The sequence below is a fragment of the Marmota marmota genome, unplaced genomic scaffold, assembly GCF_001458135.2.
Source record: "Marmota marmota marmota unplaced genomic scaffold, marMar, whole genome shotgun sequence".
NCBI lineage: Eukaryota > Metazoa > Chordata > Mammalia > Rodentia > Sciuridae > Marmota > Marmota marmota.
In genome coordinates this window covers 11,170,274-11,184,029 of record NW_025999941.1, presented here as the reverse complement: position 1 = coordinate 11,184,029, position 13,756 = coordinate 11,170,274, and the positions used below count along the sequence as shown (strand labels likewise).

At 37.6% G+C, this 13,756-nt stretch overlaps 1 protein-coding gene across 3 annotated transcripts in view; it reads left to right on the top strand.

The window, feature by feature from the left end:
- The window catches only part of Mettl6 (methyltransferase 6, methylcytidine), a 22,297-nt gene extending 8,892 nt beyond the window's left edge, over window positions 1-13,405 (top strand). For all 3 annotated transcript variants that reach the window (XM_015494470.2, XM_015494469.2, XM_048801171.1), the window contains exons 5-6: window positions 10,646-10,787; window positions 12,371-13,405. In XM_015494470.2, coding sequence (XP_015349956.1) covers window positions 10,646-10,787; window positions 12,371-12,570 — 342 coding nt within the window. In that variant the 3' untranslated portion in view covers window positions 12,571-13,405. The remainder of the gene's footprint in view (window positions 1-10,645; window positions 10,788-12,370) is intronic.
- The last annotated feature ends 351 nt before the right edge of the window (window positions 13,406-13,756 follow it).

Sequence of the window (13,756 nt, the reverse complement as noted above, 5' to 3'; positions counted from 1 at the left end):
CGGGGAGCATCAGGGAAAACATGCTAGGAAATACCTGATTTGGAGGGTCAGGTGAGGGTGAAGGGTTATTGACATTGGAAACTAGAGAGAGAACAGGAGAAGCTGAGGAGCTTGAACAGAGAGTGACTTGTCCAAATTGAAAGTTTTTAGTTTTTTTTGTTTTTGGTACTAGGTATTGAACGCAGGGGTGCTTTAACACTGAGCTATATACCCAGCCCTCTTTTTTTTTTTCAGTTTTGTGTTAGGGTCTCACTAAGTTGCTGAGGCTGGCCTGAAACTTGCCATCCTCTTGCCTTAGGTTCCTGAGTCACTGGGATTACAGGAGTGTGCCACCACACATGGCTGGGTTATACTATTTGGTATTAACAAAGCATATTAGACATTACTGTGGGAGTAAATGGTATAGATAGGGTGGAGGACAAGATCTCAAGAAGAGAGAAGCCCAAACTGTGAAGAGGTCAGCATATTTGGAAAGATAATCCACATGTATATTGAAATTGACCAGAATTAAAAGTGGAATAGCATTCAGATAATACAGTAAACCAGAAAATACATTCCTCACAAAATGGAGGGAAATGACCCTGGAATCAATAGATGACTCAAGAAAAGATAGTAGGTGATACAAGGAGAAAGAAGAATTCACAGAAAATAGCAAGGCCTTGTGGTGGTACAAAGGTGATGGGAGAAAACAGCCTAACTTGAAAGGGGATGGTCAGGATTCTGCGAGAACAAGAATATGAAGACTCTATTCAAAAGAGGTGATGGTGCTATATCAGGGATTTCGTGAATGAAAGGTTTTCAGTATTCGGGAGGAGTTGGGGATATAGATAGGGCATACAGTCATGTGTCACTTAACAAAATTCAATTTTATTATTGTGTAAAGTATACATTGAGTACATAGATGTTACAACTACTACACACCTAGACTTCATGGTATATATTTATATGAGCCTATTGTTCCTTGGGCCACCAATAAACAAAATAATACATGATTCAATCAAGCACAAGAGAAAAATGATGCATTCAAGAGACACAGTAAACAAGGTATGTGAGACTGCTGCTACAGGTTTTTGTGGGATTTTGATGTTGTTGTTGTTGTTGTTATTGTTGTTGTTGTTTTGGTTCTGGGGATTGAACCCAGAGGCACTTAACCACTATGCTACATCCCCAGACCTTTTATATATTTTATTTAGAGATAGTCTCACAAAGTTGCTTAGGGACTTACTAATTGCTGACTCTATCTTTGAATTCATGATCCTCCTGCCTCAGCCTCTGAGCTTACAGACATGTTCCACCATACCCAACTGCTGCTGCAGTTTTGAAATAAACTTTTTTTTTCAATTTTTTATTTGTTCTTTTTCGTTATACATGACAGTAGGATATATTTTGACATATCATACATACGTGAAATATGACTTCCCATTCTTTTGGTTGTATCTGATATGGAGTTACACTGGTTACACATAGGAAAGTCTATGTACCACATTTTCTTTATCCATTCATCTATTTAAGGGCAGATTTTAAGTCCTCTGGGTATATGCCAAAGAATGGGATAACCGAGTCAAAAGGTGTTTCATTCCAAGTTTTCTTAAGAATCTCCATACTGCTTTCCAGAGTGATTGTACCAATTTGCAGTCCCACCAACAATGTATGTTAAACTTTTTTAATAAGTAGAAGGAATATATTTTAAAATGAAAAGAAATAACACATAATTTCATGATTTGAATGTGGATCAAGTGTGTTCTCCCAATGGTTCATGTATTAGAAGCTTGGCTCCCTGTGTGGCAATATGAAAAATAGTGGAACCCTTGAAATAGGACCAATTAAAAGGTCCTTTGGTCATTTAGGGCTTCCCCTCAGAAAGGATTGAGGCAGTTCTTGTTGGATATTTGGTTAATTCTCATAAAAGATTTGTTAAATAGAGAGAAAGCCTTGCTCCTCCTGCACTCTGGTTTCCCGTCTCGCTGTGAGATCTCTTTCACACATGTTCTTCTGCCATCCCAAATTCAGAGCTGATTCCAGGATCATGCCCTTGAATCTCTATAACTGTGAACTAACTAAATACACCTTTTTTAAAATAAAGCTTCCCACCTCAGGTATTTCACTGAAGTAATGAAAAACAGACCAAGACATGTAGTTAAAACATAAACAATCGTTATCATTAAGTGTTATGTACTGTACATAATTGCATGTGCTATACTTTTATATAGCTGGCAGTGTAGTATGTTTCTTTATACCAGCATCACCACAAATAGCATAATATGTTGTGCTGTGACTATGACAGCTATGATGTCACTAAGTAATAGGAATTTTTCAGCTCCATTTTAATTTTATAAGACCACTGTCATATATGCAATCCATTGTTGACCAAAAATTCCTTACATGACATGTGACTATATTTCTACTCAACATTGTACTGGAGGTGCTAATCAGCTCAAAAATATAAGATTTGATTTAAAAATTTGGGGCTGGGGAAATAGTTCAGTTGGTAGAATGCTTGCTTAGCATGCTCTGGGTTCAATTCCCAGCACCACCAAAAAAACCCCCACAAAAACCCTAATTTAAAAATTTGAGAATGAAAAAGAAATGTGTTACTTGTAGAAACTATAAATTCTAATTTTCTAATCAAAAACTATTAGAACAGCCGGGTGTGGTGGTACGTACCTGTAATCCTAGCTATTTGAGAGGCTAAGGCAGGAGGATCGCAAGTTTGAAGCCAGCCTAGGCAACTTAGTGAGACCCTGTCTCAAAAAATAAAGGACTGGGGGTGTAGCGCAGTGATAGAGCACCACTGGGTTCAGTTCCCTGGACTGCCTCCCAACCCCCCACCCCTAAGAATCACAAAAGTATAAGAAGAATGTATTGATGTCATAGAACAGTATACTTAAAAAGTTAAAATGGTTAAGTTTATGTTATATATATTTTGCCACATTAAAAAGGGAGTAACGGGCTGGAGCTGGGACTCAGTGGTAGAGTGCTTGCCTACCATGCGTGAGGCACTGGGTTTGATCCTCAGCACCACATAAAAATAAATAAAATAAGGCATTCTATCTATCTACAACTACAAAAGGCAGGGGGTGAGTAACATGCAATATGTGCTCTGATTTTTTTTTTTTTAATTTCCTGTTATATTGCTTATGTTATTGTCATTTGTTTTGACTGCTGTCTGTGTTCCATTACATCAGGGCCTGCAAATGACAGCCAGCAATCAAAATCTCCTTTTTTAAAAAAAAATTTGTTTTGAGACAGAATCTAAGTTGTCCAGGCTGACCTTGAACTTGAAATTCTTCTTCCTCAGCCTCCTAAGTAGCTGGGATTGCAGGCCTACACTGCCACATCCAGTCCAAATCTGTGCTTATATATTAAGATCAGTTATATAATACAAAAAAAAAAAAAATGTAATTTGTTCAAAAAGATCTTTTTTGAACACTGATAAAAAAAATTAAAGGGTTCCTACAATAAAATCTGACAAATTGTATGAGAGTAAATTTTATACATAGCACATTGACGGTCATTTAAGAAAATTTGTATGACTGGGCACAGTGGCGCACACCTGTAGTACCAGTGATTTTGGAGGCTTTGGGAGGAGGTTTGCAGATTCAAAGCCAGCCTCAGCAACTTAGTGAGGCCCTAAGCAACTTAGCAAGACCCTGTCTCATAAAAAATAAAAAGGGCTGGAGATGTGGCTTAGTGGTTAAGTGCTCCTGGGTTCAATCCCCGGTACCAAAAAGAAAAGAAAATTTATATGGAGAGAAATACTGTGTTCAGGACATATTCTGTATTTCTTCCATAGGTAAGCTATGTAATTATACTAAAAATCCCTGCAAATTTTATTTTTTGTCGGATTGTTGTTTAATTGGGAGAGGTGTGGGTTTGAGGAAATTGACAAGCTGATTTTAAATAGACATGAAAGACCAAGTAGAGCCAAAACACTCCTGAAGAAGAATGAGATGGGGGATTTATTCCTTGCCAGTTATAGACTTATTACAGCTATAATAATTAAAGACAGAGTGGTATTGGCAGGAGGACAGATTCACAAATGGAGTGTGATGCAGTTTAGAAATTGTTCCTTACAGATATGGAAAATTGATGTATGATAGTTGAAAATCACTAGGAAAGGTAGAAACATTGGTTATTTATAGGAGTGGATGAATTGGATTCCTACTTCAGACTTATACAAAATTCATTCTCAAATTAATTAAAGACTTACATGAAAAAGAAGTTTAGCTACATGTGGTGGCACATGCCTGTAATCCCAGCAATTTGGGAGGCTGAGGCAGGAGGATCGCAAGATCAAGAACTAGCCTCAGCAACTTAGTGAGGTCCTAAGCAATTTAATGAGACCCTGTCTTAAAATAAAAATTAAAAAGGGCTGGGGATGTGACTCAGTGGTTAAGTGCCCCTGGGTCCAATCCCTGGTACCAAAAATTGGAGGACTAGAGATGTGGCTTAGTGGTTAAGCACCCCTGAGTTCAATCCCCAGTACCCCCATCACACCAAAAGTTTAAAACTTTCAAGAGAAAATACGACCTCAGAGTGGGGAAAACTTCAAAGAAGACCCAAAGCATTTTAAGCATAAAGATGATGATAGTAAAAATGAAGGAAAAGAAAAAGGAATTTCTACTGTTCAAAGACAATATTAAGAAACTAAAAAGACAAATTGGGAAACGTAATTTATACAACTGGCAAAAGATTAGTATCTAGAATACATAAAGAATTCCTGTCAGAATGAAAGACAATTTAATAGAAGAATGGGCAGATACTCATAGTCATTTCATAGAACGGTAAGTTAACACATAAAAAGATGATCTCAGTGACCAAGGAAATGTAAGATAAAATCATAAGGAGATACCACTGGATTAACAAAATTTAGAAGTTTGATAAAGCCAAGTATTGATAAGAATATGCATCTGCAGAACCCCTTGTACTTTTCTGATACAGTAACCAGTTTCGAAGTCAGTTTGACCTAATGGAGGAGACATACATTGTATGTTCAGACAGTTGGAGCACCACACAGCACTGAAAGACAATGACCTCAGCTATAGGAATGACATGGGTTAATTTTCAAAAAGCAAGATGTTGTCTGGGCATGGTGGCACACAACTGTAATCACAGCTATGTAGGAGGCTAAGGCAGGAGAATGGGGAGTTCCAAACCATCCAGGGAAACATAGTGAGACCTGTCTGGAAAGAAAAAAAAAGGGTAAAAAAGCACATTGCTTACAGCATGATGTGTTTTTGAGCATCCTCTCATTCCACTCACCCCTTTCTTTCCACCATTGAGAAAAAGAAAGAAAAGTAGTAGATTAATAATGCAAATCCAGGCTGGTGGATTTCTAGGGCAAGGGTTCGTGGCATTTTCGTGCCATGAACGCCCTTGGTAATCTAGTGAAACCTATGAACCCCTCAGAATGTTAGCTGCCTGTTTTAGTAGGTCAAAGTAGGTTACAAGGGAAATTTATTAAAATACAGTTTCAATCATATTTGTTAATGCTGTGATTTTAAATTAACACATTAATTCGAAAGCTCTTCAGTGGTGATCTAGTAAATACCATACTTTTATTTATTTATTTATTTGGGCACACTCAGTATAAATTTGTTTAATGCAAAACAAATTCTTGACAAGGTTTTAACAGAATTTTCAACATCAGTGCAGATAAATGTAATATATTCCTCAAGGAATGAAAAAGCAGTTTAGAGCTTGCCATGAAACCTGCTTTTAACAGGTTTAGACATTGTTATTTAAAATGTATATGTGTTGGGCTGGGCCTATGGCTCAGTGGTAGAACGTTCACCTAGCAAGTGTGAGGCCCTGGTTTTGATCCTCAGCACCACATTAAAAAAAATAAATAAAGGTATTGTGTCCAACTACAATTAAAAAATAAATATTTTTTAAAATAAATTTAAAAATGTATATGTGTGTGTGTGCATATCAACGCAATATGGTAGTGTTCTCAAATCATCTTATTTATACTTACAAAAACTGCATGATAAATTTTACACTGAAATACAAGTTTGCTTGACACCTCTTTATCATTTTGTCTTATTCCTCTCTTGCAACTCATGTAGTAGCCTCACTATAAAGTCTCCTTTTGGACTCTAGATGTTTGTGTACTTCAAAAGGAAAAGCAACAAACAGTTTTGCAAAGCTTCTTAGGTACAAAATGAACTAAGTAGCAGTGCCAAATTTAGTCTTCTGAAGAACCAAGTAATATGAAACCATACATTTTTGCAGTAAAGATGAATGTAAATTTAAGTGTATGCAAGGACTGCACCATGATGCAAGGGATTGTTTCTGCAGGGGTTGTTTGTTGTCGTACTAGCAATGGAACCTAGAGTCTTGGACATGCTCCGCAAGGGCTTACCGCTGAGCTACATCCCTAGCCCTTTTTATTTTGCAATAGGGTCTTGCTAAATTGACAAAGCTGGCCTTAAACTTGGGATCCTCCTATGCCTCAGCCTCCCAAGTGGCTAGGATTACGGGCATGGGCAATGGCATCAGGCTATTTTGGGGTTTTTTGGTCAAAATTTTGGTTGCCTGAATTCATAATTAAGGGAGTACTAACTTTCCATTGGAAGCAGTGAAAATAAAGATATAACTTTGTTTTCTACTTAAATTCACAGTCCTCTGATCTCTAATCTTCAACCTTTTGGGCCTGTGGACTTGAGATTCATAATTTCTGTGTTAAGAAAGGCAGGGTAATGGTGCAGAGGAGGAGCTTACAGGTGTATTGATAATGGTCTGATTCTTAAATTGGATGAAAGTTCATTTATAATTTTACAAATTATGTATGTTGTCTATAGTTTTATATTTTCCTGAGGTTTAATAGTCATGTAATAAGTACTCCAGACCAGTTAGAGGGATTTTTCCATATGCATATACTCATGTAAACCCCAGCTAAATATAGAATGTTTCTAGCATCTCTGCAGGCTTCCCGGTGCCCTAACCCACCCCCAGAGACCCTAGGTGACCAGTTTTCTAACCTCCATCTTCATGGATCAGTTTCATCAGTTCCTGAGCTTCTTTTCATGGAAACATACAGCATGTATGTGTGTGTGTGTGTGTGTGTGTGTATTAGTAGTATGAAATATTATATTAAAAAAGAAAAACAAAAAAACTGAGCCGGGTACAGTGGCACATGCCTAAAATCCCAATGGCTTGGTAGGCTGAGGCAGGAGGATCCTGAGTTCAAAGCCAGCCTCAAAAACTTAGCAAGGCCTTAAACAATTCAACAAGACCCTGTCTCTAAAATTTGAAAAAGGCCTAGGAATGTGGCTCAGTAGTTAAGTGCCCCTGGGGTCAATCCCCAGTTCCAAAAATTTTAAAAAGAAAAAGAAAGAAAAACTGGACTCAGACTGTCCCAGACCATTATTTTTTTTAGTAACAAATTTCATTTCAGCATTCCTCCTATTTTTTACTCTTCAATAGATTTTTTTTTTCCTCCATCCTATCTGGAATGAGTTTACAGCAGCAGTGATTGCTTTCTTATTAAGTGGTTTATTAATTTGAAATCATATGTTTCATCAGGAGATTTCTAGAGAGAGAAGCAATTTGCAGCCTCTGATGATAAGACACCCTATGAACTGCTCTGAGACCCTTACATGAATAGTCACAGAAATAAGCTGTTATAACATAAATTTAATCACTCCCAAGTTATTAACTCCAGGGGGAAATTTTTTTTAAAAATCTTTGGAAGAGTAAAGGAAAGATGGGCTAGATTTGCCATCAGAAGACCTGATCTTTAATCTTAAAATTATTGGCTTGCCTTGAGTTGTTCGGGCAAGTAAGACATCTTTACTCTGAGCTAGCCTTACCAAAAAGTGGGTTTAATAGGACCTAATCTGCTCATCCTTGGAGTTGTTGGAATGAAAAAAAAAAAACAACTGACATTGGGAAATGCCTGATTAACTACAGTGTCATGATCGAAAGAGGCATTAGTATCATAATTTATTTTACAGATGAGAAAATATATTCAGAGGGATGAAATTACTTTGCATTCAACTAGTTAATGGAAGAACTGAGATTTGAGTCAAGATTTCCAAATTCCAGAGTGAGTGTTATTTCCCCTGTCCCATGTAGCCCTTCCTTCTGAAATGAAGAATAAGTCTCATGTGAACTAAATGTTTTCAAGAGTGTTTCTTAATTATTTACATTCTAAAACATAGCATTTCTAACCAAGGTAAGAATGTTTTTATCTGAGACTCTTTCTTCACTGACAGCATTTTTAAAAGACATGCTATTATCAATAAGAGTTTACTAAATGAGAAAATCTGCTCAAACAGTCATGGATAATCTTTCCTCTTCTAATAGATCTAACTAGTTTTAGAAAATTTGATAGCCCCAGGGGGGCTGCAGATACAGCATAGTTGGTAGATTGCTTGCCTCACACGCACAAAGGCCTGGGTTTAATCCTCAGCCCCACCAAAAAGAAAAAGAAAATTTGATAGCCCATCACATACTTTTCCAAAGGAGACAAATCTATTATAATAGGTTATATATGTTCATTTTAAAATAGATGCTTTCAAACCATCTTGTTGATGTATGATGAGTGAGAATAGATTTAATAAAAATCAGCGCACACACACCCGCTTCCAGTTCCCTTTCATTTGGTAGTGTTAAACCACTTGAAAGAATTTTCACATAAAAAGCAAGTGTCAACAGTAATGGTAGAGCCAGGTTTTAAACCTGTGGAATCTGGCTTTACAATCTATGCTCTTGACCATAATCCTGTAATCCCTTTCCGTGGATTTGTATAGACAAAGGAACAAAATCCAAAATTCTTAGGAGGTCCATTAAATCTTATCTCCAAAGTCGTTTCCTACCTCTCCCTTCTATGAACCCTAGGTTCCAAATGGTAATGTTTACTTTTGAACAAAAAATTTCCTTCGTTCCCTTTCTTCCTGGCAAACTTTCATTCATTTCTCAAAACCCAGTTCAAAAGGTCTTCTATTGAAGCCCTCCTCAATTCAGACTTCCTTATTTGCACTCTTAAAACTTTGTGAGTTCTTATCACATTGTTGTAATTATTAGTTTGTATGGTTTTCTTCTCTCTAAGGCTAGGCTCATATCTTATTCGTTTATAAATAGGCTCGATGGCAAAATTAGCACTGCCACATGAAAGGCACTAAAATGTTTATTAAATGAACCAACATTGAGTTCAACTTGACTTCATTACTCAAGATGCAGAGTGAAACTTTGGCATCCTATCAGTTTGTCACTATCTATTAATGCTCTGTGACCATTGATATATTTGTTTTGCTTAGCTATATCACAGTTTCAAATTTCTACTAGTCTCTGCTTGTTTTACTTTGTCCACATAACATTGTTTTGACACTTCTCATATAGCACAAAGTAAATTATGGTCTGCCTTTCTCACTTGTACTAAACAAGCCCCTTGAAGGATGCTTATCATCCCCAATAGAGGGGCCCAAGGGTTGGGATATAATAAAAGGCTAACAGCTCTTTGGCAAACTGAAAAAAAAAAAAAAGCAAGTGTCAAAAAAAAAAAAAAGTGCTCCGATGTGTACTACTTTTCATTCTGAAAAACAGGTAGCCATTTCCTTTGTAAAGTGAGCTGTACCCATACCCTACTGATCTTTCCTTCTGATTTTTGAGACATCTACTCTGACATCTTGTCTGTGAAGGACTTTTTTTTTTTTTTAACTACATTGGTACTATCCTGATAATTCTCTCTCTTTTTTTTTTTTTTTTATTATTTATTAGCTACCTTCTGAAGGACTTTTGTGTGGGACTCACCACCTGGTCCTAACACTAGTCTTCTTTGAGATGTTGCACTATAGCCTGATGATCTACTTCCCATATCTAGAAGTCCTGCATAGCACAGGAAGAATATGAAAATTGACCTTTCCTTTCTGTACCTCTCTTCTTGTCTAGTGTGAAGAGTGACACATCCCCCATCCCCCAGGACTAACAGAAGTGTCTGTTCCACAGTATGAAACCTTTTGACCTAAGTGTGAGTCCTGACTCCCCTACTTAGTAGCTAGTGAGTGATGATGGGGGGCAGATGGCTTAACTTTTTCAAGAGTCGTTTTCCTCACCTCACATGAGGATGACAGTCATGCTCCTTCATTTCAGAATTGGGTGAAGATCTAATGAGGAAACATCTGGCAAGCTGTCAAGGGCCAGACATGTATCAGTTATGTGCATAGCAGGTGAGCTGCAAGTTATAGCACAGTGAAACCAGAGCTGAGATTCTAAATGAGAAAAACCAGCCTAAAAAATATAACATATTTTACTTTTTACTGAAAAAGCCGAAAATGACATCATATTTTTTAAAAGAAATTTTGATGATTGAGTATTACCAGGTAGCCAATAAATGTGCTTCAATGAGGACAATATCCTTTGGTATTGCCTTTTGCATTTTAATTGTATGACACTGGACTTTCCAGAGTGCTTTTAGAGGTGCTCAAGAAGTATCTCCAATATTATGGAGGCTCTGCCAGGTCTTCCTATCCCTTTTACTAGCATGCCCTTTTCCTACATATTATTATGGGTAATTCAGTCTAGACCCTTTTCTAATTGCCACAAATCTATAAGTTATTTTGAATTCCTAACTTAATCAGATTTTTTTACTTTGTTTAGCTGGGGTCCTCAGAGTTACTCACAGCTCATTTTTCTTTCATAGGTATTAAAACCAGGCAAAAGTGTCTTGTTCCGTGACTATGGACTGTATGATCATGCCATGCTTAGGTTTAAAGCTGGAAGCAAACTTGGAGAAAACTTTTATGTTAGACAAGATGGAACCCGATCATATTTTTTTACTGATGGTAAGATGAATGGAATCTATCCTTAAAATATTTTATTTTTTATATTTGATATGCTTGATTACATTATCACTGCAGTAAGGGTGGGGAGGGCTTATAACTGTACTTAGCACATGCACAAGTCCTTGGGTCAATCTCAGTGCACACCTCTTACCCAGCACCTGGGACAACAAACAAAGCTTCTTGATGACAGGGCCTAGTTAGTGAGTCTGGGATAACGGACAGGCTCTGACATGCCATGTGGATTCCTTATGGTAGCTGTGCTGGAAAAGGAGGGAGGGCAAATCAGAAACTTCATTTTATTCAGTTTAAAGCAAATAAGGCAAATATAATGCCTTAAGATTACTTTCCAAGATCATAAAGGCAAGTAACCTTTTTTTTTTTTTTTTTTTTTAGATGTTGGGATAGACCTTTATTTTATTCATTTATTTATATGCAGTGCTCAGAACCAAACCCAGTGCCTCACACATGCTAGGCAAGTGCTCTACCACTAAGTCACAACCACAGCCCCAAGTAACCTTTTTTTAGTAAAAGTAATTTGATCTGCCAGGCATGGTGGCTCAGGACTATAATCCCAGCTACTCAGGAGGCTGAGGCAGGAGGATCCCAAGTTCAAAGCCAGCCTCAGCAACTTAGTAAGGCCCTAAGCAACTTGTTGAGGCTTTGTCTCAAAAAGGGCTGGGGATTTGCTCAATGGTAAATTGCCCCTGGGGTAAATCTCCAGTATCCCCCCCCAAAAAAAAAAAAATGTAATTGGGTCTGTTTTTAAATATACAAATTTGCTTTATAAAGAGATATTTACATTATTTTGAATAAGAAAATTCTCTATTTCCATCTTTTAAGTGTTTCAAACATTAGTTTTAAATCTACGTAATTGGGGCTGGGATTGTGGCTCAGTGGTAGAGCGCTCGCCTAGCATGGGCAGGACCCGAGTTTGATCCTCAGCACCACATAAAAATAAAGGCATTGTGTTGTGTCCATCTACACCTAAAAAATAAGTATTAAAAAAAAAAAAACTACATAATTGTCTGAGCCATAGATAATTACATTCATAATCTCTACTTTCACAAATATTTTTACTTCTGGAAATATTCTTTTAGACACTAAAATGAAACTAAAAATGAGTGATTACCACTAAAACTATAATATCATAAAAATATCAGGAGAAGATATTTTAATATCTTTTAATGCTTCTGGTCACTAAAATCTGATTAATTCAAAATAATTGAGAAGCCGAGCACAGTGGCACACTCCTGTAATCCTAGTGGCTTGGGAAACTGAGGCAGGAGGATCACAAGTTCAAAGTCAGCCTCAGCAACTTAGTGAAGCCTTAAAGCAACCTAGGCCCTGTCTCTAAAAACCATAACAGGAAGGGATGGGATGTGGTTTTGTGGTTAAGCACCCCTGGATTCAACCCCTGATACCAAAAATACATAAATATAAATAATTGAGAAAACAGTAATGTCTGTAGAGTGCTTCAGAGTAGTGATACTCTTATTAAGAGTCTTTGTTTTTCACTCTGGTCATAGATTTTCCTCCTTCCTATTACCAGGACACTGAGCACTGTTGGCCTCTTTGTCTTGTAGAATTCCTGGCTCAGCTCTTTGTGGACACAGGTTATGAAGAAGTGGTGAACGAGTATGTGTTTCGAGAGACGGTGAATAAAAAGGAGGGCCTGTGTGTGCCGAGGGTTTTCCTTCAGAGCAAATTCCGAAAGCCTCCGAAGAACCCAAAGCCTGCAACCCTGGGCCTGGGTCACCTGGCTGGGAATTGTGCCTCCCCTTGAGGAGAGGAGAGTTTGAGATTACTTTTTTAAGATTGTATATTTTTATATTTTAATTTTTTAAATTAGTATATATAATTCATGCATTTAAAAAAGGAACAAGCGTGTGACTGCTACTAGAAATGCAAATAAAACTTCAAAGCCTGAAAGCAAACAAAGTTTCATGGTATAACAAAGTTTAGCTATGTCATCCAACTGTAAAATTCCACATAGGAAAGCGTTAAGAACCCTGTAGCACTCAAGAAAAATCCTTGTCATTACTCATGACTCTGGAAGTGTGCTCCAGGCAGCATGACAGACAGCCGTATAGAAAAATGAGGCCAAATCGACTAAAATAACATATCCACATGTATTTTTAGACTGAAGGATTGTTCTCTTTTTCCAGTGTCTTATTTGCCCATTTAATCCATTTATGTATCTCTATAAGGTCAAGATTGCAACACATACCATTTTGCTATGTCTATACTCAAGAGCCACCCTGACTCTCTCCCTGATTCTTGATACCCTCTAATTGGGCCAGTTCCTGACCACACTTTCCCCTAGGAGAGGGAGGCAAATGCCACCCCCTTTCTCCACATCCCAACTCCCATCTGTCCAATGCAGCTAATCTCTAGTTCATAGTTCGAATTTTAGGGCTAAGAAGGGGCATTAGAATGGATTGGCCTAATTCCCTATTTGGAAATAAGCAGTGGCTGGGGGAACGTTGAGGCTAAAACCCAATAGCTAGTGTGGTGGAATATGGGGAAATGCCTGAATTGGTCTGCTGCCCTGTCTCTCTGCCCCTGTCTTGCCATAGAATGACTTTTATATTATGAAATAAAATGAGTTTTGTTTTTGTTTTGTTTGTTTGGTCTGCATATGAAAGTTTATGCTGAAAGCATACATTTCCTTTTTTGCAGAAAGCTATGTATGAGACCATCTTGGTACTCGACACACAGCATGTCTATGACTGGGTGGAAATACGAAAAATGAGGGCCTTTCAGCCCCAAACCACATCTGGAGGGGAAGGCTTCCAGTGGAGCTACTAGTCATAATGGTTCTAGACAATCAGAATAAATCCTGGCTTCTGGAGAGAAGAGGGACAGATTGCAGAGCTCAGCATATTTGCTGGGTGACTTAACGGCCATCATTTTTGTCTTATTGAGAGGAACTGAGGTGGAGCCAGAGGAGCCCCTATGTCTTAATAATC